The sequence below is a fragment of the Anneissia japonica genome, unplaced genomic scaffold, assembly GCF_011630105.1.
Source record: "Anneissia japonica isolate Jap-2015-1 unplaced genomic scaffold, ASM1163010v1 scaffold987_len1640505_cov201, whole genome shotgun sequence".
NCBI classification, from domain to species: domain Eukaryota; kingdom Metazoa; phylum Echinodermata; class Crinoidea; order Comatulida; family Comatulidae; genus Anneissia; species Anneissia japonica.
In genome coordinates, this window is record NW_022714175.1 from 1,200,406 (window position 1) to 1,227,017 (window position 26,612).

The window sequence follows — 26,612 nt, forward strand, 5'->3', positions numbered from 1 at the left end:
TGACTCCAGCACCAAATGTTATCTGTACACTATATAGGCCAACAGTTTATATTTTTTAAATTTTTTACCCCCAAAATACCTCCAAAAATGCCTCCAACCGCCCGTCGTGTGGTCGTGAACTTTTTCCAGCCCTTAATCTTATCATCATCTATTGTCATCATATTCATTATTTTTATAAAATCAATATTCTTCAGGGAGTAAAATAATTCCGTATGGAATAATTTGCTTGAGGAAAGGGGATTTTAAGGTGAGATGGGGCCTTTGACGAGGGAAAAGGCCTTTGAGGTGAAAATGAAATTCTTTGAAGAGACAGACTTGTGCTCATGTTTGAGAATTAAAATATAGCCCTTTAAACGTCTTCAGGAAGTAAGCAAACATTTAGGTCAGAGTGCAACTGCATTCATTATTTTTATAATGAGGAATACATGTTATGGGAGTGGGGGTGGAAAAACCAGCATTGCATTTCTAATTGTATTTCTTAATATGTAAACAAATAACGCATTTGTTTATATGACTTTATAACTTTGATGTACCTACAGTAATGCAGATTTTTAAAAGCTTTTAGACGGAGACCCTTGAATTGTATACTTAGAGGCAAAAAATCAATGTTGTTATAATTCACCTTAAATGGCAAAGCTGAAATTTCTCGTTTATATACTGTTGTGAGAGGTTTAAATACTAGATGAATGCACGTATTGTAAAGTTAGTGTAATGAAAGCCTATTCCACAAATTTAACTACTCGCATTGAAAATGCAAGATACAATATACAACATATTTTATATCTTATAATTTATAGTGCACTTAGTATTTTCCTTCCTTCATTACTATCTACCTTAAGATCTCCAACCAATATGTTACACCACTGATGTATTTTTCATGATAAGAATAAACAAGACAACGTTTAATAAACATTTAGGGGAAAAAAAGTGGAAAAAATACAGGAATTAGAGATGAGAAAGGAGTAAGAGGAAAAGATGAGGATTAATAGGAAGAAATAAATGTACCCAGGGACATAGGGATAGATAATCTGGCCCTTTCCCTTCTTTCATTCAGGCAGAATGATTCCCCTTTTATCACAAATGAGCAAGGGTTTGCTTCACTATTGTTTGAACTAGTTCTACCTTTTTATTTCTAGAAAACAAAAACGAAATAATTTAATTGTTTATTTAGTGCAATATATTTGTCTGCAGCTGACGAGGAACATGTGTGAAAACATGGTGGTTACTGATGTAATTACACCCTGATTGGCTGTAGAAATGGTTCTGAAGTCCGATTCAGGAAATATCAATTTCATTTGGATTAATAGCGAGGACAACATGGAAAACATTATATATAATTTACTAGTGTGTTTGTCAAATTCAATTGAGTGGATTTGTCTGGTGTCTCTGCCTTCATTTTTACAATTGTACAAGCTTAAGAAAAAGAATTAATTGAATACTTCCAAAATGTAGAAATATTGAAAACATTTCAGTACAAATAATAATACAATAAAAAAACATATAAAATATGTAATGAATATATATCATAATGTTTATGTACATATATGGTACAACACTGAAATCAACTGACAACATTTGAGAATAGCCAATCAATATGGCATAGAGAAAAACCATCACCTTAAAACTACACAATCTTAGTAAATGTGTAGAGCCTTACCCATTTGTTTTGATGTCCCTGGACCAGCCAAGGCGGGCACCCGCTGTTGCCCTTAATCGACCCCCTCGTTGGAATCCCATGGGTGCTTCTTCATCATCGGAAGCTATCTGAGTGGATCCTGTGCGCTTCAGTCTGAAAAATTAAAAAAAATTTGATGGGAGATGAAAAGACAGGATTTGATGTGGTTGCTATCCCTTGGGCACTTCCACTTCACAAACTTTAGCAGGAAACATTCGCTGATGTGAGATAATAAAAGGCGAACTTTAGGTGCTATTTATATAATATAACTATGGTAATCAAGCGTGTTTACAATTATGTCATTGAAAATCAAATTTCATGGGAACCAAGTTTTAAGCGTTGACATTAAATTGAGCTTGTATGCCTACTATAGAAATCTATAAGATATGCATAAACATAATCAGTTATACATATCCATTCATTAACCAATTAGTAAGGTGCACAACACAATTGCCTCTATGAACCAACATCACATTGCTCTATTTCCTTTCATATTAATCAAACGTATACCTGGTTTCCATGACAACTCCATAATAATGACCATTATATGCACAACTTGTCACAAAAAAATAAATAAATAAATAAATAAAAGCTTGGATTCTTACCTGACAAACAACTTTTTAATCCCCTTCTTCTTCTTCCTAATTTCTGTAGGTGGGGTACCGGGAGGAGGGGGTAACTCACCTCGCTGCATAATTTCGAAATTAACTGAGCGTCCACCGCCGATTCGGTACAGATGCTCGTCACTGATGTTATTGGCTGTAAGATGTAATAATAAAAATTGTGGTCATTACTATTGTACAGCTTCAAGTTGAATTATGTGTTTTGTCATGAAACAGACTGTAAATTTTTATCACATAGTTTGCAGAAGATTGTAGCTTATACAGTTATTATGTAATAAACGTAGCTTAGTGAATTCCAACATTAAGTTTGAAATTGTAACACAGACCTTCAACACATGTATATTCAGTATATATTAGTAATACCTTTAAAGAATCCAAGTGTAAAGAAGATCAATCAATTTATTCAATAATTAATGAAATATATTTCACATCTATTAAAGTCAATTACATCAACGCAAGTTGTAAATAGAGTAGAGATCTCCTCCGGGTGATAATAAACAGTGTATCGTGCCAAACCACTAGAAACTACAATATCGGTTGTATTAAACGCATTATGCTAATGCATCCACTAAAAAAAAGGCAATTAGTGAGTCGAAAATCATGCCTTGTTTGCAGATGATATCACAAACAGATGCATTAACCAAAACAAAATATACTTTTATCCTGATAATAATAATAAATCTTTCCATATTTTATGATTAATTTGAAAAGTGTTCATTTCTAAACCACATCAAAAAATCATCATCATCAAAAATAAAATTTTATAATTTCATTCAAATATCAGGGGCATATTTTTGGTCAATTTTTCATTTTGCTTTCTCCTAATCTGGAGTATTCCATCTTTCTGTCCCCCGCAGGATCTGAAACTCATCGCTAATAAGTACCAAGGGTGATAATGTTTGAAGAAGATTGTCTGTCTGAGAAATCGGAAGTACACTGAAGAGCATGTGAAGGAATTCTGGCGTAGAGACATGTTATCATAGATGACATTATAAATATCATCCTCCATTAAAAGCCATCTCATAATTTAAAGTGTGCAGGTAATGTATATGTCAAAGGTCAAGGCAAACAAACAAACAAATCATACAACATAATGATCATCTGTTTTTTACACATGTTTACCATTATACAGTAACAGTTATGGAAGAAGACTAGTTGCAGTAGGCCTATTACAGACAAATGTGACCCAAGCTCACAAAAGGGCTGTAAACTCGTCCTCAGGCCAAAATAATTTTATAGTTATAATGGCATAGAACATATCATTTACTTTAAAATGACAGTTAAATTAACTCAATCGGGTATCTGGAAGCAAAGTTATGACCGTTTGAATAACTGTCATTTTATCATCTTTCTTAAATCATGTTTTGAGAAAAATGCTTCTATTTTCAGCAGGTTTCTATTCATTTTTCAATAGCTCCCATCTGAAAATGGCTAAATTTTACCTCTTACATTGGAATTTTAAACTCAAACTTCAGGAATAGTAAGACTAAAAGTTATACTTTATTTATTACACAAAAACCCAATTCACACAAAATTCACGTTCTACGCCCTATTCTGGCTATGGAGGCTTGTTTCTCAATACAGTGTGGTGCGAGTTTTCAGCCCTTCTGTGAGCTTGGGTCACAAATGTGCACTAAATAAAATGTAATATAGTTTATAGAAATGCATATGGTAGGGTACTTCATGCACACTCGGAAATGTTAGTGCTTGTTTGCAATTTGGTGACTCAAATGTAAGGTTTCAATTCACAATTAAACCTAACCACAAATAAACATACAACCGCACCACAAGGAATCATGGATCGGTGATTGTTGCCATATAAAAATAAAATTAAGATGACGAAGGTAGGGCTCCTCTTTGTTCCAATAACCAAGGTAATTATAGAAAAACACCTAACAAATAATTTATGCGCAAGTGATATATATTAGACTGGCACGTACCCTAATATTATATAATTCTAATACTAATATAATAATGTAATTACACTTAATAATAATAATTATATGAATAAAATAAAGATGATGAAGGTGGGAGGGGGGAGGGTCTAATTCCCTCTTGGATCACTTCCTTGTGACCATGGCCAAGGCACTTCATCCACATTATTTATCTCCACCCAGGTGTATAAATGGCTATCATGGTAGGTTTTAACAGAGTATAAAACTGCAAGAGGTCCGACTCTCAGGATTTCATTGGAACATAATCCTAATTCAAAAAGTACCACCACCACAAACCTAGAGAGCATCCGTCAAACGGCAGATTTCAAACTATATTCAAATTCTAATGACGCCCACCACCCCCTACCTTATGGTAGCACTTTTTTTTAATGTTTCATTGTGTGCATACAAAAACAGGGCAGTCGGATCTCTTGCAACTTATATACTCTTTGGTTTTAACACCAACATGTTGATTTCTAGCTGCAACATTATGTGGAGCACTCCCTCTGGGAGCTGAGTATGTGTTTGAGGCATTTGTTCCAATGACCGGGGTAATTACAGGAAATGCCTAAGATGTTGAAAATATGCGCAAACAGTATATTAGACTCACACGTACTCTATTAATACATAATTCTGAGACTGCTTATTAACATATTTTGTGATTAATGAAAATATTAGTTACAGGCCTCTTTCTAATTAAAGATCCCTCCAATTAAAGTCCATTTCTCTGTGGTCCCAAATTAACAAATGTCTTTCATCTTTATTATTGTAATTAGAGACCAAAGCTGCTAAAGGCAATGTAAACTTCAGTCCCAAAAGTGTTCTTTAATTAGAGGGAGACCTACAGTTATAAGTAATCTGCTAAAGAAAAACTGTATGCAGATATTTAAATAATATAATATATCAAAATGTATCTTGTTATATTTAATACACTCTAATTTATTCAGCTGAAAATAACATATACTGTGGTAGATTATCACTCAAATAAAGTGAATACATCAGAAAAATCAATAGGAGGATCAAAGTTCCGTTGGATGACTGAAGATTTCTTTTATTTTAGGTTCGATTTATTTTAGCCTGTCAGAGTACCTTAGAAGATTCATGTCCCTAAGGGAGATAATGCCTCGGAACCCCCCAGCATATAAATCACACACCACCTTTATATCTACTCAATTGATGGCCTAGATCATATTGATTTGATGTCTAGGTAAATCTTTATAGAGCTGGCAATGTGCAAGCATGAAGGAATAAACTTGATTATCCTATGCAATCAGCCAATGGTCTCATAAAGAGAGGATGATGGGATGTGGTAAGCGACATGAAAGCAGAGATAATCTGCACTAGATTATCTGCTAGATAATCTGCTCTAGATTATGTCCTACATGTCATCTAATGCTTCATAATATGAAATGGTAATGCAAAATATTGGTTTAACATTTGGAAAAAAATTAAAGATAAGCAAGGAATAGTAAAGAAAAGAGAATGGTGTATTATACGACAGAGGTAATATAAGTAGAGTTCATGGAAGAAAGCAATGAAAGAAAACAATAAAAGGAATGAGATAAAATTTGACAACCTAAGTATGGATGATGGAAGTAGAAATGAAAGCAAAATCTATAATAAAAAAAAAAAACAACTAGTTATAAATTATATTCACTTTGTCAATAAATTTATTTCATTTAATATATAACAATATTATTGTCTGAATGTGATCTATGGTTATGTGTTTCCAACTTATATTAGCTTGGATTATTTAAAGAAAATTGATAAAAAATTTATATATCATAAATGTTCTTTTACTTGAGGGTCCCCAGACAATATCAAATGATGGTAATAAATGTAACAAAAGAAATTCTATATGAAAATTGAAGACATTTGAACATAGACTGACAGGTAAATGATATATGGTATTTAAGGGAACTATTTAAAGGGAACGATATAGAAAGTGATGTGAAAACTGTAAGTTTAGGAGTAAGTGGGATCTGATGATGCTGAAAAGTAAGGAAACAAAATAGGAAGCACGGGAACAACAGGGATGTACTGTAGGTGTTGGCAGGACAGAGAAATGAAAGAAAAAATAAAGGTACTGGAAACTAGGAATTACGGAGAAAATGACTGAAAACAGGACAAATTCAAAATGAATATCATTAGTTTAAGAAATCTTTCGTTTTTCTGGACATAAAAACAATGTGGGGACAATGTTCTTTCTTGGGGTCCAGGTAACAAAACTTAAAATAAGAAAATGGAGGAAAGAAAGCAATTGAGAAAAGTGAGAAGAATAAGATAAAAAAAAAAATACAGAAAAGAGACAATATTAGAAAGAAGAGAGAGTGAAAAACAAAGCCAGAAAAAAACAGGTACAAGGACAGGATACTTCATGGATGATGATAATGTGCCTCTGAGCTTTGGCAATATGAACTATGCACTATAAAACCAGCTTTATTATTATTATTATTATAACTAGAAGATTAGTAATTACCGTAGAGAGGGAGATTAGGTAAAATGTAAACATTGTTGAAAACCATATATCCCCTACCTCTTATCCAATGATTGTATGAAACTTAGCACATCACATAATAAATTATTCAGATTATTTGAGTAAAACCGTCAAATTAACAATAAGCATAAAATTTCTTCGCCCATCTTTGAAAGCATGAGTCAGTCAACAGATAATTTCTTTGTGAAATTACAAAATATCAATTTACAAATTTAGTATCGAATACCATATTTGATTGGAAATGTGTATTAATAATAATGGCCTGCATTTATGCAGTAAATACTGCCGGTAGTGAACTTCCACCTTGGAACTCATTTGCTTCTAAGTGCCCACATTAGCAGTCACACCCACTTTTAGCTCACATCCCTATCTTAGTACCCAACCCCACCTTAGTGGCTACTTCCATCATATATAAATTGATCAATTCTGGCTGGATGGACCACCAATACTGTTGGAATAAAATAAAATAAATATATAAAAACAGAGTGAAAAAATAGAAAACAGATAAAAAAAAAAATAAGTAGAAGAAAAGACTAAACTAAACAAAATCTACCCAAAAAGGAAGTTATATAGAGACAAATTTTTATGCATAATTTATTATTTAAGGTGGGCATTCCTGATATCTACAATATTTCCTTTCTTGGCCTTTATTTCCTATGCTTCTGCGTGTTATGTATTTTGAAGTAACTACTGTACTGTAATTTAGATAGTGCCCTATACATTAAGGTAGATCTCCCTAGCCTTTGAACCTAGTAATATCAAATATTGGTAAGCCGGCTTTGTAGAGGTGCTTGTTCACCTGTTTTGTTCTTGCCTTTCTGGTGTTTTTGTTCCAGTAAATTTGAATAAAATATAATAAATATATAAACCATTGAAGCAAATCAAATATGATTACCGGTACCAATTGGCAAGTTATAGTTATTTAAATCTATTAATAAATCTATATTCTCTCTATAACGAACAGTAACAGGTTGATACCACATAGAGGAAACTTAACCAGAACCACAAGTGTAAAGTTAAAATCATGTCCTATAAATCAACCAAATATTTACCTTCAGTTATATATGTCTTCTCAGATATGTAATCTCAACTGTATGAATACGATGGGCTATTCCAAACACGGCAAATTCTATTGTTCACAACGCTTTCCATTCAATGACTCATTTCTACCCTACTATCCTGTTTACAATGACAACAATGCATATATTTTTCTTTTTTCTATAGCCTACATCCAAGGTCAGGATCTACTGTAATACTCAATCTATGCTTTATCCAATACTGCACTCAATTCAATATAATGAATGAAATAGCACTTTTACATAATTACATGTGAACGACGTGACTCAACCACAATAGTGGTTCCAAAAATAAAGTTTTATTACAAAAATATATCTATACATAACAAACTTTATAAACTTTATATAGTATAAATGTAATTTGATAACATTGTACTAGGCCTATGTCCTTTTGATGTAACTGTTTTTCAGTTTTTTTTGTTTTTTTTCTTTCTTCATTGTTTGATGTGATTGTTTTCTCCCCTTGGGTACAGTATGGATGCACCATCACTGTGATGGGTGCTGCAGTTTTGAAAGCGATTTCCAAATAAATATTATTTATTATTACAACTATTAACTAAATTACAGTACATAAATATATCTCAAATTATACTCGAGTCTAAGTACTATATAAATATGAGAGGCCTAATTATTTGTATATGATATTAAAAACTATAAAATATTATATAATATTCATTTGTATTTATTTTCTTTGTGTATCACTGACCGACATTTTTTCTGGAACAGTTTGAATGTAAATATTATTTATTATTATAACTAACTAAATTACAGTACTAAATTTATATATCTTAAATTATACTCGAGTCTAAGTACTATATAAATATGAGGCCTAATTATTTGTATCCTATATATGATATTAAAAACTATAAAATATTATATAATATTAATTTGTATTTATTTTCTTTGTGTATCACTGACCGACATTTTTTCTGGAACAGTTTGAATGTAAATTCTCTTTTCCGAATATACAAAAACACAGTATAATCTAAATTAGGTTAGCTGGAAGGGAACAGCTCTTCATAATAACCAATATTACTATTGATCATTTAGATGTCAGTAATCTAAACATTTTGAGAAACAAACTAAATAATCATATGAATGGAACTATAAGTGCATTGTGCCTTATGGATTTGCTACGGTACAGGTGCACAATACTATACAATAAAAACACACGCTCAGCCTGTGCATAATAAAGTATAATTGGTACATATATAATATGGACATTACATATTTCCTATGACAGAATCCATGGATGATCCATCAAGAAAATATTGGAATGCATTAGGCTAAAAGCTTTCTTTGTGTTGAAAAAAGTAACATATGTGATGAAGTATACTATTATCAAAATGTGTATTATAATATTAATAACAATATCATTAACACACACATAATGAACTTAATTGTAAAAGACTGATTTTGGTTTATACTATAGTTTATATTAGTTTGTATTTGAATGCCATATTTTTATTTTTCATTATTACTGTGTGTACAATTTCTTATATTTTTAAGTATGCAATGAATTGTTTCCACTCTGCTTTTCCTTTTTAAAATTGGACAATAAAAACTAAATGAAATGAAATGGATACTATAAATAAAAACAAATAATTACATAGAAACATTATTAAAAATAATTTTAAAAAAATAATTTTAAATCAAATAATAGTAATAACTAAAATACATAAAAAAAAAAAATAGATAGATAAATAAAATAAATAAATAAATAAATCATTATATAGAGCAATAATATCAGGGAAATAATTCTATATCATCAGAGATTAATTCACATATAGCATACAAATGCAATGCTTTGTGATATTATATTGTATTTCCATTTGGACCATAACAGTTAATTTATACAATATTTAGCTATACTATGATAGTATTGTATTGAAACAAATATAATAAATTGGATTTGACAATCTACCAGGTAGATCATAATATCAGACTTGACTGAATAGACTAACTATATTTGAAATCATTCATGGACTTTAAACAAACCACTGCTTCATAAGCATCAGTGGTTAAATATAAAAGAATATACTAATAAGGCTAAATATGAGATAAAATGGAGTTATGGACTTATTTAACTACATATGAAATCATGGCTTATTTCAGCTGTGAATAAGTGGTTAGATGGTAAAAATGATTGCCTTTCAATCATAACGCTCTGTCTAGATTTTCTTTGACAAAAAATTGTTGTATGCCTATATATAGTCATGATGTGCCTAAATATAGTCATGGTGTGATGTCATCATGACCATATTTAGGCATGTCACATGTTTTTGTCAACCAAATTTTGATAGTCTCGAGAGGACATAAGGTCATTGGTTCCATTCTGGAAATAAATTTGGTCCTCTGTCCCCCAGTCTCACTGCAAGTCGTAGGAACATCTCAGAAAGTGAGTATTTTTAACCATCACTGATGTGCCTCTCACAATATGAAGGCCAATACTGTACTCTACGAATCCTTCATTACATAAAGTTTTTATTCCCAGTTCAAAACCTGTGGTCCTTTAGGCCTACTGGAAATATAAAATATATACAAGTATACTTAAGTGTATAAAAATACAACATCCTTTCATTAGAACTATTAACTTCACTTTGAAAATACATCAAAGAATTTTTTCAGGAAAATGGAGACTTTCATAGAAGTCCTTTTGAAATCAATATGAGCAAATCAAGTAAATTACGCAAGTCAAGGTCCACTCAGCAACATTAAGAACGTTCCCTATCAGTCAAGGTTACAGCTGATGCATCATGTTGACAACTGAAATGTAGTAAAACAAGTTATACCAATCCAATTTCCGCAACTTGTCCATCAAGGGAGTTGATTACCTTTTTAAAACCCTTAAATTTTTATTCATATCACATTAATGGCCTGATGGCTGTCACGAATTAGATAAAATTTATTATAATAATGAGTTATTGATTGTTGCTATGCGAATTATGTTTTTATGGTTTTCAAACCCTGTGAATCATATAAGTGTCATTTAAAAAAATAAAATAAAAAAAAATTAAAAAATACATGTCATCCTCATACCAACAGTACGCAAATATCATCCTCATACTAAGGTAAAAGTGTCTCCCCCCATTCTGATAATACACAAGTATCATCCATACTCTACACAGATGGTACCAATGGTATACAAGTGTCATCTTCATATCGATGGTGTACAAGTGTCATTATCATACCAATGGTATACAAGTGTCATCTTCATACCAATGCAAAACAAGTGTCATCCTCATACCAATGGTATGCAAGTGTCATCTTCATACCGATGGTGTACAAGTGTCATTATCATACCAATGGTATACAAGTGTCATCTTCATACCAATGCAAAACAAGTGTCATCCTCATACCAATGGTATGCAAGTGTCATCTTCATACCAATGGTGTACAAGTGTCATTATCATACCAATGGTATACAAGTGTCATCTTCATATCGATGGTGTACAAGTGTCATTATCATACCAATGGTATACAAGTGTCATCTTCATACCAATGCAAAACAAGTGTCATCCTCATACCAATGGTATGAAAGTGTCATCTTCATACCGATGGTGTACAAGTGTCATTATCATACCAATGGTATGCAAGTGTCATCTTCATACCAATGGAAAACAGTGTCATCCTCATACCAATGGTATGCAAGTGTCATCTTCATACCGATGGAAAACAATGTCATCCTCATACCAATGGTATGCTAGTGTCATCTTCATACCACTTTACCTTTAGACTACTGCAGGTTTTTTTTATTTTGTGAACATTTTCAACAAGATGACAATAATTATTTTTTCTTATAAAAAATATTGCACATACAGTAAGTATGTGTTGTCCCCTAAAATATGAAAATAACGACGTTTTAAAACAGCAAAAACAATATCAACAATAATATACCATTAAATAATGGCAACTGGAATTCCATCATCGACCAGAATGAGAGATTGACCCAATCTAAGTACGTAGTTTGGTATCCATCTACTAGTTTACATGTTGACCCTTGACAAACATTAATTAGGCTTGTTAGTGATTAGTCATAACTCATTTAATTACTCTTGTATTTCCAATAACTCATAATTAAATAATTCAACATTTCACTTTGTCCAACATCGAGGAGAAAAAGAAACCGTAACCCGTCAAGCTATCCAATTAAATGCCATAACATTTTATCATCATTACATTTGTGACTTAAGTAGCAACGATCCATCTTCAACAATCTAATTTTACAATTTCTATTATTCTCACATTTAAGTAGCAGATAGTCATCATTAAAAACATATCAAAAACAGCATTCCTAATATGAGCACGTAATGAAGATACACAGCCATATATCATCATCAAAGCCATGTGACATGCCTAAATATGGTCATGATGACATCACATCATGACCATATATAGGCACATCATGACTATATATGGGCATACAATAGTTTTTCTGTCAAAGCAAATTTGATAGCCTGGACACAGCTTCCATGCTCCTATGATGTATTTCAGATGTTTTCATCTCAATAAAAGCTCATTGCATTAGATACCAATCAACGGACCTTTCAGCATCAATTTTCAAACGTGTCTACATACTTTGCATACACGCACAACATAACTGTCTCATTCGTTTTAGTATAAAGTCAACTGTCTTTGTTGATTCTGATAATGTGATATATAAATTGGAGATTTACCTGCCTTAGCAAGTACACATACAATTGAGTGTGCAAACAATGGCTAACAATGATGCAATTTCAAACTTTCAGTTGCTAAAGAATTTAATCATTCAAACAAACAATCTACGATGAGTTAAAAAAACAACATTTAAATTGTTTACTTTCTAGATGAGTATTTTATTACTTTCCAACTGAAAATTAGAATGAGATATCATCACTATGTTCAAAATAACTATTAATTTAGCACCAACTTGCCTACAAGCAGATTCCATATTAAAGAATGTCCCTATGACACCAGATCTAAAAAAATTTAACATTACCCAAACCAAGAACAGATTATAAGAAATGTAGCTTTCGTACAGAGGTGCTAAATTATGGAATGAACTTAGTGATGAATTCAGAAACTCAAATACTGTTTCTAATTTTAAAATGAAAAAAAAAATTAGTCAAAAGTATTACAGTTAACATTTCGGATAGTTAACATTAAGTTTCATTCAGTAATGTGATTGCAAGGTGTAATTACTCTATTTTTACCATTTTGTTTTAATTTCTATTTTGTTTGATTTGCACAATGCCTTCACAGCCTTGTTTCCGTGATTAAATAAAGTTTTTATTATCAATATTATTATATATTTTTCTTGATATATTCAGATGTAAAAATAATAATTTTGCTAGATTTTTTGCAGAGACCCTTAAAGCCAGGCTCGGAAGGGAAAAAAATTGTTGATATGTACAACTTATTTTTCTAAGACACAAAATTGTGTCTGAAGAAAAACTTGGGGAGGTTAATGAGATACAGATTAGGGGGGGGGGGGAAAACTGCGGGGGGAAGAGAGGAGATGAGATGAGGAAAAAGGGTGTTTACCCGCTTTTCTTCCCATTTTTTAAATATTCATAAATCTGTATCTCATCAATCATTTCCAACTTTCTTGTCAAACACAGTTTTTGTTTCTTAGAAAATTCAGTTGTACAACATATCCCTCTGGAACCTGGCTTTAAATGGCTATTGGTCAATTTTAAGCATTTTTATAGTATAAAGCCTGAACATCTGCAAAAACTTAATTGATTTTATTATTGATTGAAAAGTAATTATAATCCTATTCAGATGTACTCACTAAATAAGCAATCCTCATCTGTGATCTCATCAGACAGTTCTTGTCTTACTCTGGAACCAGCCTCACAATAGTAGTTTTCATCATATGAACCTTTACCTATGATCATAAAATGCTATACATAATCGTCTCCATTATGACAAAATGTCATACAGGTATTAATAGAATATGCCAAAGTATGGTTGTAAAAGAACTATTTATATAGAAAAAAAAAGTATTTTTACTAGTATAACTTATTGGTATTGCTAATAGTTTTAAAATGGTGGTGTAGCAAACACAACTACTGTGCTTTTATGACAGCAATTGTACAATATGAAGTCACTGGTATATAGCAAGAGATTTAATAATAATAATAAGATTTATTAAGCGCACATCTCCACTAAAGTGCTCAAGGCGCTTGATTTTCAATTTACTTGTTTCTGATGTAGTTTTGTCAGAATAACATGAATCCTAAAAAATTTAATTTGTTTACTTACTAAATTAGCAAGTTCAAGAAGCATAACTAAACCTATATTAGTTAAAGCATTACGTTACTACTATATTTAACCCTATAAATGTTGTCTTGAATTCCAAATGAGCAAGTGTCAATGTTTACAACATGAATAGAAATTAATATTTCAACTCACATAAGTATCAGTAGATGTATCCTTCTAAGCTACCACGATACAATGTGTCTGTAACTCTACCACCACACGGTAGGATAAATCAACAGCAGGCTTATTATTACGGAAGAGATCACTACCGCTCAGTGCTTACCTTTTACCAAACACTATGATCCAAGTCCCAAGTTCACAGCGACCTTTGACATTCAAAAAATAGCCTGACAGAGATGTAGACTATGGCACTGTGGCTCACTTGACAACAAATATGTTTTGGTTTCAACATGCACGCACCATGGTCTGGCACATAAGTCCAAACTCCTTCTCTCACTGCTTCACGCTTGACTGATTTTATTGTTAAAATATTGATGATGTCTTAGCTATTTTTAGACAGAAAGTCTAGAACCTCTGAGCTGGTTGGCTGATGTAATTGGTAATTGACTCCAAAGGTAATTGCAATCAGATTACTAAATTAACAGATTTTATGAAACTGAAGTTGGAAAGATTAGGAAGTATAATTCACAGAGAAATTAGCTAAATTAAAATGTCTGAAATATTAACATACAAATTCTCAATAAAATCATTCTTTCTCTAGGGTATGCTTATGCTGAGTAAATACTGTTGACATTGTTAAAATCTTTATAATGAAGAAAAGAAATTATAATAGTAGCAATACATCATTAGCATATGTAAGAAATAAAACGATCTATTATAAAGAAAGACGACGGACAAATTGGAGAATGGACTGAATTCTCGTTCATTTGTCAATATCTGTCATTAAAAATTGAGCAATTTTTTAAAATAATAAATCAATGCTACATATACATTTATTATAATATACTTGAATACATATAATTATTATATTATAATTTATATCTATCCTTTTTATTATTCTGATAGATGGCATACTAGTGAAAAATGATAGCCATACACAGTATGCTAGTCTATCAGAGTTTTTCAACTGGTTAATCCCTATTGTTCTACCTCTAACAGCTTGATAATGTTCTTTTATGTTTAGAATTTGACCTATTTCTTTGTCCTTTTGTTGACTATATAGATGAGGTCTTCTTTTTTATTTGTTTTTCACTCAGCTTTTCATTTCTTGCCCTAAGGGCAACTCAAAGATCTTGAACCTCAATTTGAGCACTTCGCATTGTTCCATTTCGTTCATAAAATTAACTATCTCTCATTGGCTCATGTTTACTTTTAATCTAATGGGTTAATTTATAGTATTTCCTTAAATTCCTATAATTTTATTCTGTCTCTTAATGTTTTCTTTTAATAAATTTTGTCGAATATCTCATACCATATCCAATTTTTCTATACCAGACCAATATAAAGCTTAGATAGTGGGAAGATGTTTAGTTACCAGAACAAAAAAATCATGTGATCAAGATTTGGACCCAGGAGCATGGAATTGAAAGGCCAGCACCTTAGCCACCAAGCTACTAAAGTAATACTATAAATTATTTAATTATTTCCTATAATAATTTACTTACAGAATACTTTACTAGTTATAATCTAAATTTACCAAAAAAATGTATTAACTACTACATCCCTATACTCCAATATGATTAGATTTAATTTACTTTATTTATCCAGACATAAAATGCCTTAGTTCACAATGGCCAGAGGCTCCAGAGATACTGTTGAAGCCAAAACATCATGAGGTTTAAAATGAATTTTGATATGGTACGAAACAAAGCTGAATATGTACATGGGCTGATGAAGTAGCTAAAGCTAAAATCCTCCCTCAATTGTTTGCATATAATTATCATTTTCTCATGAATCAAGAAAATTTCTACTCATTAATTAGGCTCCTAATGATCCATAGTTGAAGTTAAATTTGCTGTAAGACAATTGGGTTTAATTGACTTCTCTTGGGTATTCAGAAGTGATACGAAAGCAATGTCAGCGAGCATCTTAGCACAATTGGGAATTTGAAGTAGAACGAGCCAAGTGAGTGCAAGATCATATTTATAATGATGATAGATTATTACTAAATTATTATCAAATATGATAGAAAACATTTAATCAATGGTTTATTGGTATTATCCATATAATTTTAGTTTAGTTTTTGTTATTATTCTGTCTTAAATTATAAGCATATTCAATACTCACATTTTGCTTTTTAAACTGGTACAGTTATATAAAATCATTGAGAAAATACAAGGATTATCCATTTGATATTGAGAAAATAGTTCCATCACCAAAAAAAAAAAAGTTTTTTTGTCATGAGCAAAAATATTGTGTCAATTGAATGATTTGAACCCAGTAGCCTAGAAATAAAGGCAGCTATCCTTGCCACCAAGTCATAGTTAAAATTTGAATAATTATGATTGTTAAGAATTATGTTTTTGATTAGATATGAGTAATAACACAGGATTACCAGATCACAGGACCTAGGAACAGAAGCAAACATCACAGCTGTTGGCATTCCATAGCATCATTTTAATGCATAAATTCCACTCTGTAAAATGAGACTAACAAAGATGATAAGTTCCTTAAAATATGAAAAGTTCAAAGTTATCTAAGTTTTTTTTTATATACCTATCAGACAATTTAACAAGAAGAAAAATATATAACAATTAACAAAATATATATTTCAAAATGAATAAAATTTCTTCTTAAATGTTATATTCTAATTTCCCAGTGATATATTGGACAATTAAACAGGAGTGTCAAAAATACGAAATAAATAATAAATTTCACAAAACATATCGTCAGCAACAATTTGTAAAGGTTTAACACAAAGTACTATGACATTTATTTGTGTTTTTTAGATTTGAAATTATTTTTGAGTGGTGAATTTAAATAAGTAAACAAATGGTATAAGTGAGATCTATGCTACATAAAAACTACACACTATACATACTATGTATGAATAAACAAATTAAGTCAATCACTTAAATCATAAAATATAATTACTACTTCTATACAAATAGAACACAATTTGTTTGATATATGATGACTAAGACAAACGTGACATTAGACAAAAAATGATCAAATTATTTTTATAATTCTCACACATTTGGCGATATGGAAATGTGGAACTGTTGTGCCTATATATGGTCATGATGTGATGTCATCATGACCATATTTAGGCATGTCACATGGGCAGGGCTTTAGACTTGGGTTTGATATTGCACATCTTAACCATCACGCACACAGACACTTGGACCACATAATTAATAATAATAATAATAATATGTTAGACTTATATAGCGCTTAACGCCAACAAGGTCTCTAAGCGCTTCACATTATTACCCCTGCAACCCCCGCATTGGATCAAGCACATACGGTAAAAACACTGGGCTTAATCTCAAGAAGAAGCCCATCTCGAATTTAAGCCCACCTCTTCAGTTTGCAAAATGGGCTTCTTTTCAAGATAGCGTAGACTTCTTTTCATGATAATACAGTACATACACTGTACATGAATTTCAAAGAAACAAAATAAATTGGTTTATACAGTAGTTTAGGTGATTTAATGACGGATAGTACACTCCATAATGCAGATTGATGTTATAGTGGCCTTATTTATTGTTTTATAATACTAAATCCCCAAATTTACAGCATTCATTTTGAGAAAAAGCAAAAGTGGTCTCGAAAAGAAGCACATCCAAAGTTTGCAAACATAAATGAAGAAACCCAGGGTTTCAATTCAAGGTTTTACAGTATGGAACACATACTGAGCTCCCTGGAAAGATTCCATAATGTTGCAGCTGTAATCAGTGCATTTTGTTTTTGAGTCTACTAGGCAAGCACTTGTACTCCCGGGTGGAGAGAGACAACCATAGGTAAAGTGCCTTGCCTAAGGACACAAGCAAAATGCACAGCGAAGGATTGAACCTCCGACTTCAAGGTTAAGAAGAACCCCAACCGCTGTGCCAAACCGTTCCTACATAAAAATATTTAGGCTATTACTTTCCATGATTGCAGAGGCTATTACTTTCCGTGTTTGCAGAACTACATAAACATTGAAGCTTAATGCACAATTATATCAATGTACTAAAGGAGCATAAAATATACTCATCATTATACTTAATAGAATACATGCTAAGTACTGGTGTACCAAATGATTTGTCTTCCTGTATATGGCTTTATAAGGCAAAAATAGATAATTATTTACCTTCTATTTAAAAGTATTACCATAGTAATGGTAACGTAAAAATTGGTGTTTGTGTTAATGTGTTAACTATCCATATGGCCATCCCACTCAACCTCAATTAGACTAATTACTGTAAACGTAGTTTTAGATATTTAAATTAGAAGTGCCCAAGGACGTATGAAATGGAAAGCGTTTAGATGTAGTGTTTTGCTTTAAAGACCAAAAGTCAAAGAATGTAGATTTGAGCCCCCGATATCAAGGTATAGAGCCTAAATTGTAAACGTAATAGTATGTATGTACATCAATTCCAATCTACTTTAAAAGTACAAGTAACCACCACCATAAAAAATTATAAATTTCAAATATACAATGACAAAGGAAATTACTTTATTCAATTTGAATAGGCATAGCTTAGGTCTGTATAGCATATTATATTAATAATACTCAAAGTGCTTTTAAAAAATTGTAACAATATGGTTATTAACCATACGGCTCATTTATCGGTAATGAAAATTCAAATAAATTACTGTTTATGTGCACTATGTGAAAAGATCTGATAACTCACTAACGAAAGTATACAAAGAAAAATCGATATGCATCACTGAACACAATATGCCGGATTATATAACACAAACAATTTTATTTATCATTATAGGAATAACATTTTCAGGTTTTTAATATTTGAAAATTCTTGCTTTGTGCATTTCATTGGGGTATTTAAAGCAGACTTATAATGTAAAAAAGAATTAATAATATAAAAATACTCTATGGTGAACAGATAACCAGAAAAATTTTCAAATAAAACAATGTAAAAATTGTACAACTATACAATTTGTAACTGTATCCTAAAAATAGCTGCATCAGCTAATAATCCACAAACTGAAAATAGAGGGCAGCAAACACAAATCATCTTATGTGAGTAGATGATTTCCTATTGGTATGAAAACTAATGTTTAAAATAAAGTTGATTTTCAGAGTTGAAAATTTACATGCATTTTAGATGGTCCTGGCCAACTTCTTATTAATCAATCAAATAATCAATCAATCAATAAATCATATAAATTTGCATATTGCCAGAATCCATTCATTTCAAGCAGTAATGTTGCACTTTAGAAATGGAAAAATGAGATGTCCTTTTCCTCCACTTGTCGTAAGAATAGCTGCTTAGGACCACCCCAAAGCCGCCCACTTCAAGGTCATGTTAATCCCTCGATGCCTGTAAAGAATAAATGAAATAAAATGTAAACTTACTCAGATTGGGGGCGCTCTGCATCTTGTTGGTGCTTCGTTTGAAGATCCCTCTTCCAAAAGATATTCTGGTCTTGTTCCTCTTCATTCTCTCGGGCGTTGTTGGTTCCGAGTGATGGACGTCCAAGAAGTTGCGAGTTTTTGGTGATGGTAGGGTGCTGTAGACACCAGCAGCCGCATACTACAAAAAAAGAGAAGCAACCAATTTTTATTGATTTATAAATTTATCTAATTTAAGAACATGTGGTTTGTGGCAAATCTTGGGAAATCCTAAAAAATTAAATTGGAACATTAGATTTTTTATTTAATGGGATGAAATCAGTTATCAAATTCTAAAGATCAAAATGATTATGTTTTTACTGATTTGAAGGACTGTGTTCATGTTTTTATTTAGCTTAGCAAATAGTAATTCTATACATACATAAAAACAATCAGTTGATACAGCACACATCAACTCTTCTTTGGTTCCTTAAATCAACACCATCACTTGAAACACTGACCTAATGGCATTTATTCCATCTACTTAGATACTCAACTTCCTTTTCACAACAGCATTTAGCCAATATGATGCTTCAACATATAATAAGTATGTACAATCCATCCTTCTACCTACCTTTTCTGTTGTCGATAGATGAGGTCTCTTCATATTGTCCATACTGGACGAGCGCACCTGCTGTCCATAGTCGTCTTCATGACTAAGTATTTCTAGTGTTCGGGGGCGAATCAGGCCATCGTCTGACACAGGGGGTGGGATTGGTGCATTGATAGGCGTTGATGTGGCAGTTGGTCCGGCAAGGTTTATATGGAGAGTTGCTTGGTGACGTTCCTATTTCAAGCAAAAATTTTTTTAAATGCAAAGTTGTTTTTAATCAAGATAATATCTTTATATATCATATGATATATCCTTGATAGGTGCATGCATGTATTCCTGATGATGACATAATTAATGTTGAAATATTAAATCCAAACACGATGGCATGCATTTCAATACTTGGAGTATATATGATAGTACAATACATACTGCAAGTATCAAAATGTACGCCATCGTGTCGGGATCCAATATTTCAACAATAATTATGTCATCATCATTCCTGATAATGACATAATTAATGTCGAAATATTGAATCCCGACACGATGGCATGCATTTCGATAATTGGAGTATGTATTTTACGATCTTATCAGATTAATCAGTAGACCTTTCAGTTTTTGGAGTATGTACTATACTTTCTCATTCGTGCATGCAGTCATACCTCATCTCTGACATGGTCATCTTGGTCGAGATTACCAGCGGAGCTGACTGACGGGCTACTGTCCAGCTGCAACTCTTCTTCCTCTTGAAGATCCAGTCCTTTCTGGTTGCCTTGAGATATGATCACCATATCCTGTATACGCTTGTACTTGTTAATGCTCTGGCGAAGTTCTTCAATCTTCAATTCCTGGAAGAAGACAGTGTAAAATTACTTGTGCAGATTTTTGTCTGTTAGATACAACTACAAATTCCTGAAAAATCTGAGCATGAGTTTGACAATTAACTTTGTCTGATCAGTTGTCTTTATGTCTAAATTAAATGTAGTCGTCCAAAATACATGACATTTTTCAATCAGTAAATTGAAGACCGACTAACAAATTTTATTGACACACAAGCTTTCGACCACACAGGTCACCTTCATCAGTGGAATTTTTAAAAAATCACTTTTTACCTATTTTTTTCCGCCCTAGTGGCTTGCCCCACCTGCCCCACCCACCTCCTCTATCAATGCTACTGTCTAAAACTTGGCACTATCAAAAGGTTTGATTAAACAATGTTTGATGAGTCTGACAGTGTATGCCTGACTTTGTTGTTATTTGTCATCATAATCTTTATTGTGATCAAAATCACCAGCACTAACATGAATATCTATATTTTTATTGATCCAGTACATTTTTTTCAAAGTACTTAGTACTCTGAATATCCTAAACAATCATACAAAAATATAAAACCCTGCCAGTTCTCTGGATGGTATTCCCAGTTAATCTGCATATAATTTAGCATTGAGCATTTTTTCCAACCAATAGCAACATCTATCTTGGTGATCACTTAGCCGTGACTAACAGTACATCCCATAAATTCCTACTTAGGATACTCAACAAGATGACATTCCAATGTGCTCACTTTAGATGAGCCGGGAACATAATAATAGTATCATTTTATGCTAAGTGTCGTTTTGCATAAGTCACACCATTGGTAATGTAGCCTACCTACTGTAGGTACTACGTGTACATCCCTTCTATGCTTAGACAAAATGTAAACATTCTTTGTTACCTCTCATGCAATTGGCTATAATGTGCCACATTGCAAAATTTTATAAAATTATGTGCTCACTAAACCTAATGTGTAGGATATGTGGTTACGGTATGGTGTGAATGTGCAGCACAACCAAGCCAAAACATTTCCTTGTGTAGTAAAGATGGATGGAGTATTTCCCAGGGAGTGGAGATGTAAAATATTCCACAGGGAATATACATCAGGAATATTCCTTAAGAAGCAGGGAAGAGAAAAGTATTCTCCAGTGAGCACAGATGGTTGGTGTAGAGACAGGTGGAATGTCCTCAAGCATTCTCCAGATTAGACCTTAGACACAGGTCAAATACTTTCCATAGAGTGAAGATAATGTTAATTATTCCTCAAATAGTGGAGATGGTTAGAATATTTTTCAGGAAGGAGCAATGGTTTGACTATTCTCTTGAGTGCAAAGCACCACACATCATTTGTGTGAAAGATACAAGCACTTAAATATTTGTAACTACCCCTTTGCCTAGAATGAGTTCGGCTAGATAACATACAGTAACTTTACCTTCTCTTCATTGGCAGACATCAAGGACTCAACAGCTTTCTTCAATTTAACTGCCTCTGCATCTATATTTGGAGACAAAATTTGAAGTAACACATTTAAAAAAAAGCGAGAAAACAGGTTTTGTGCTGCAATATAGACAGCAAATGAGAAATAATTGAAGCACCCCCTCAACGAATATTCTCTGAAAGATATTATGTTATATAGATACCAAAGAATACTCTTGATGATGATGGTGGTGATGGGATGAAAATGAAGATCATGATCATCATCATGATGGTGGTGGTGGTGGTGATGATCATGAGAATGATGACAATATGTTAATGATGATGATGAGACTATGGTGGGATGATGATGATGTTAATCAAAATGATCATGAAAGGCATGTTGAATTTGGGATTATTGAGGTGACAATGATGATTGTACCGTAATACCTGTCTCTTATACACATCTAGATGTGTATAAGAGACAGCATTTTAGATGAACTTTAGGCTAAACTGTGTTGATAATATTTAATTCTCATCAACAGAATAGGTTACTTAAAATAATCACACAAACTTATCAACAAATGACACTGATTGAAATTTCGTATTTTATCCGAATATACGCCCCGAGTATTTATTGTTTAAAAGGGTTTCTGAAGCGGAATTCACTTGAGGGAGGCGTTTATTTATTTATTTGGTGTAAAATGGACACGTGCACTCAAATAAACGCCCCTTTAATTTCACTGTGAAATAAATGAAATATATATATGATATAAATGAAAGATATACAATATAAAGAATGGGTACAACAATGGTACTTACAGACACAACTATTCTAAACAATATAGATGACTTTTAAGTGGACCACAAATAATGATTCTACATAACGATGCAGTTAAATTCTTACAAACACATAAATATACATTTACTGGTTTGAAATCTAAAGCATTGCAGACAAATCTCAGGACATAATCAAACATCTAGAAAGCAAGCTGTAATAAGCTCAGCATTATAAAAAATCACATTTGAAAATATATATTCCAAAAAAATTATTGTTCAAATAAACATGAAAGAAAACCTAGTAGTACATATCAGTTATTATACTTATTGGTGTATATTCATGCCCTTATATGGGTATGATATGACATCATCATGTCTATATATGGGCAAATCTCATAAAACTTGAGAGTGTGAATAGAGGTTGTAAGACATTTCAGCAGGAATGAAGGGAGGAAAGACTTAGCAAAATATTAATAAAAGAAGACAGCAAAATCAAAGCAAGTTAAGTATGTGAGACATAACAAAAAATAATTATACAAAAGCATATTAGCAGATAAATGATGATAACAATTTCTAAAGGGTCAGGTAAGTCTAAAACTAAAAGTGGAACAAAAATTAAACATATATTTCCAAATCCTCAATTTATCAATACAGGTAAGTATAGTAGGATTTTAGCAAACTGGAAAGCAAATAAACAGGTAAATAACTACTTAAAACATAGGTAATACCTACTAATGATGAAAAAAGATGTTGCCTATATTGTTTTGAAGGTGCTGGTGTACTGTAATGGTGATGATGACAGTGATGATGATAATTAGAATGATGTTGATTATTATTATATGTTGTATGATTAAAATGAGAATTTGTTGTCAAATTTTGCACTACTATGGAAATGATTAAATGGGATATAATGACGAAGGTGGTTGTGATGGAGCTTGTAATGATGGTAGCGGTGGTAGCAGCGGGAATGGTGGTTGATGGTGGCAGTACCAAGTAGTGTGTATAATGTTAGCAATTGTGGTAGTACTATTGGTAGTGATAGGGGAAATGTGAAAGATTGTTGATGGTGTAATGATGGCAACAAGAGAGGTTCTATTTATGGTGGTTATGGTGGTTGTGGTGGCGGTAATCATGGTGGTGGTACTGTTCTTGGTATTTCAAAGTCTAGGTCGGCTCACCTGACTATGCATGTATTTTTCCTGCCAATCATTGGCCTCCTTATGTAATTCATTTATGTTCAGCTAAATTTTATGGAGGAAAGGAACAAGAGGTTAGAATATAGAATATTAATTAATCAATATAGAATATTAATTAATTAATTAATGTTACTAGAACACATTCTGACTCAATAATTAGGTCAGAAATTAAAAGACCTGCCTTCAGTTCAGATGATGTTAGTAATAAGGATGGGGAATTAGTAAGATTTGTCTAGAATCCCTGCAAAATATGATACTGCTAACAATTGCATGACAGAAGACAAGAAATTTAAGTAAATAATAGAGAGGTTAACTCCTAATATTTAAAGCTGCATAAGATTTTTTTTTATGATACTCTATAGAATGCTACCAAGAGAAAACTGTATCTTCCCATATTTAAATGAATTAATGTGATATTGCTTTTCAATCTGTGTATCTACCTGTGCTGCTTTGTATTTTTCTTGCATCGTCTCCTTTTCTTTTTCCATCAAGCAAGCCTGAAAATAAGGACTTATTATAATGAATTCAATTAAGATTTACATTAATTTACACAATTTTCGAATCAAAACTATCTAATGAGCTGTTGGCATTTAACTGTCTAGATTAACATCAACTCATCCCAGCCAATCACAAATATATTTTAAGGATCATTACATTAAGATAAAATATTTTAATACTAGAGTCAAAGAAAAAATATGATGAGCTGTATCATGAATAAAGTAATAGTGTACAATAAAATTTTATATAAAATCAATATTTCTCTTATCTTTGTTTTTTATTGAAAAATAATATTTGCATTAAGTAAATAAGTGAAGTAGTAAAGGTGTTAATGTCCTGAATCAAAAAAAGATGGCCATCATTTCCAAACATAATCCTCATTAAATTCAATTGTTGACTTTAATGACTTATCATTCTCAGGTATTTTCTCCAGGGAAGCTATAAATGGGCCATACCATTCAGAGTGTTGGGAATGAAATAAATTGTAAAAAGTCAACATATTAAATATGATTAATATATTATTTCCCTCATAACTGTTGAATACTTTTTTCCAATATAATACATCATTCACAGTATTCGTATTATAATACAACGGACATTGACATAATTTTCAAACATTATCTTACTTCATGTTAAATTGATAACAAAAATGCTTTCCTTAGAAATAAATGGACTATACCATTCATCTAGGGTAATTAAATGTACCTGGTTGTCTGCAGCCTTTTCCTTCCATTCTGTTAGCTCTTGCTTGGCACCAGTTAGTTGTAACTTCAAGCTTGTGATCTCAGCGATTAAGTCTAACTTATGGCTTTCTAATGAATGCCTTAAGCTCATTTCCTACAAATTAAAAATAAATAATTTTGACATTAAAAAATGAAATGATAATGTTATGAATCAAAACGACTTGTACAACATTATACCATTTCATATAGCATACATAAATCAAATGGGCAATGTCGAAAAAGAAACAATGTATGACGGTGATTTAGTAGTGAGGGTTAGATGATTGCCTTAAAATATTAGGGTCCTGGGTTCAAATCATGTCAAATGCAACATAGGTTTGATTGACATTACAGACAGGTTCATTAAGCTCTGTCCACACAAGCAACTGTTGTATGCCCATATATTGGCATGATGTGTCTATATATGGTTATAATGTGATGTCATTATGACCATATTTAGGCATGTCACATGTTTTTGACAAATAAAATTTAATAGTTTGAAAAGGACTTTATATTAACAAACAATGAAAGCAAACAACAATAAATATAATATGACAATAACAGGAGAATGGTGACTTAGTAGTTATTGTGCTCATTTGCTCGACTTCCAACCCCAGGGTAGCATCATACAATCAATGGAAATGCGAGGATATGTTCCTTTCTAAACAAATGCCATCTGTACACATTAGACTAAAAAGTAGGTCATGGCCTATCAATGGATATTAAAGTCCATCCTGTTATTGATATAATGTCTTGGATGAAAAATTTAAAAAGTCTTTATGAGATAAATCGTAACACTAAGCCAAGTTCATTAGTAAATTAGGGTGAGCTTTTTTGAATGGATTTGGATATCAAATATATGTTCTCTTTATAAATCTTAATGCGTTTGGTTATGAATTTTTCTCTTCGCCATGGAGGATTGTATTACAGCTAAGTGTCTTTGTTACCTTAAACATCTGTATTTTACCTGCCTGTGTGAGTTATATTTTAAGTGTCTTTGTTTAATCAGGTTAATCCATATTTGATGTTTCTTCTCAAAACTTGGAGTGATCGATACCAATTTCAGAGTT

At 31.9% G+C, this 26,612-nt stretch overlaps 2 protein-coding genes across 10 annotated transcripts in view; both read right to left on the reverse strand.

The window, feature by feature from the left end:
- LOC117108977 (liprin-beta-1-like) overlaps positions 1-22,482 on the reverse strand; it is a 48,913-nt gene extending 26,431 nt beyond the window's left edge. For all 9 annotated transcript variants that reach the window (XM_033251191.1, XM_033251189.1, XM_033251186.1 and 6 more), the window contains exons 1-6: positions 22,366-22,482; positions 20,782-20,967; positions 20,144-20,356; positions 19,534-19,711; positions 2,281-2,434; positions 1,658-1,789 (exon numbers count right to left, since the gene is read on the reverse strand). In XM_033251191.1, the coding sequence (XP_033107082.1) occupies positions 1,658-1,789; positions 2,281-2,434; positions 19,534-19,711; positions 20,144-20,356; positions 20,782-20,967; positions 22,366-22,386 (884 nt within the window). In that variant the 5' untranslated portion in view covers positions 22,387-22,482. The remainder of the gene's footprint in view (positions 1-1,657; positions 1,790-2,280; positions 2,435-19,533; positions 19,712-20,143; positions 20,357-20,781; positions 20,968-22,365) is intronic.
- Positions 22,483-23,717: 1,235 nt separating this feature from the next.
- On the reverse strand, positions 23,718-25,657 carry LOC117108929 (liprin-beta-1-like; the record flags this gene model as incomplete). The annotated part of the gene is given in 4 exon segments (XM_033251110.1): positions 23,718-23,723; positions 24,305-24,367; positions 24,763-24,819; positions 25,526-25,657. Coding segments are annotated over 4 exon segments (258 nt in total), but the record flags the coding sequence as incomplete, so codon positions are not given.
- Positions 25,658-26,612: the final 955 nt, after the last annotated feature.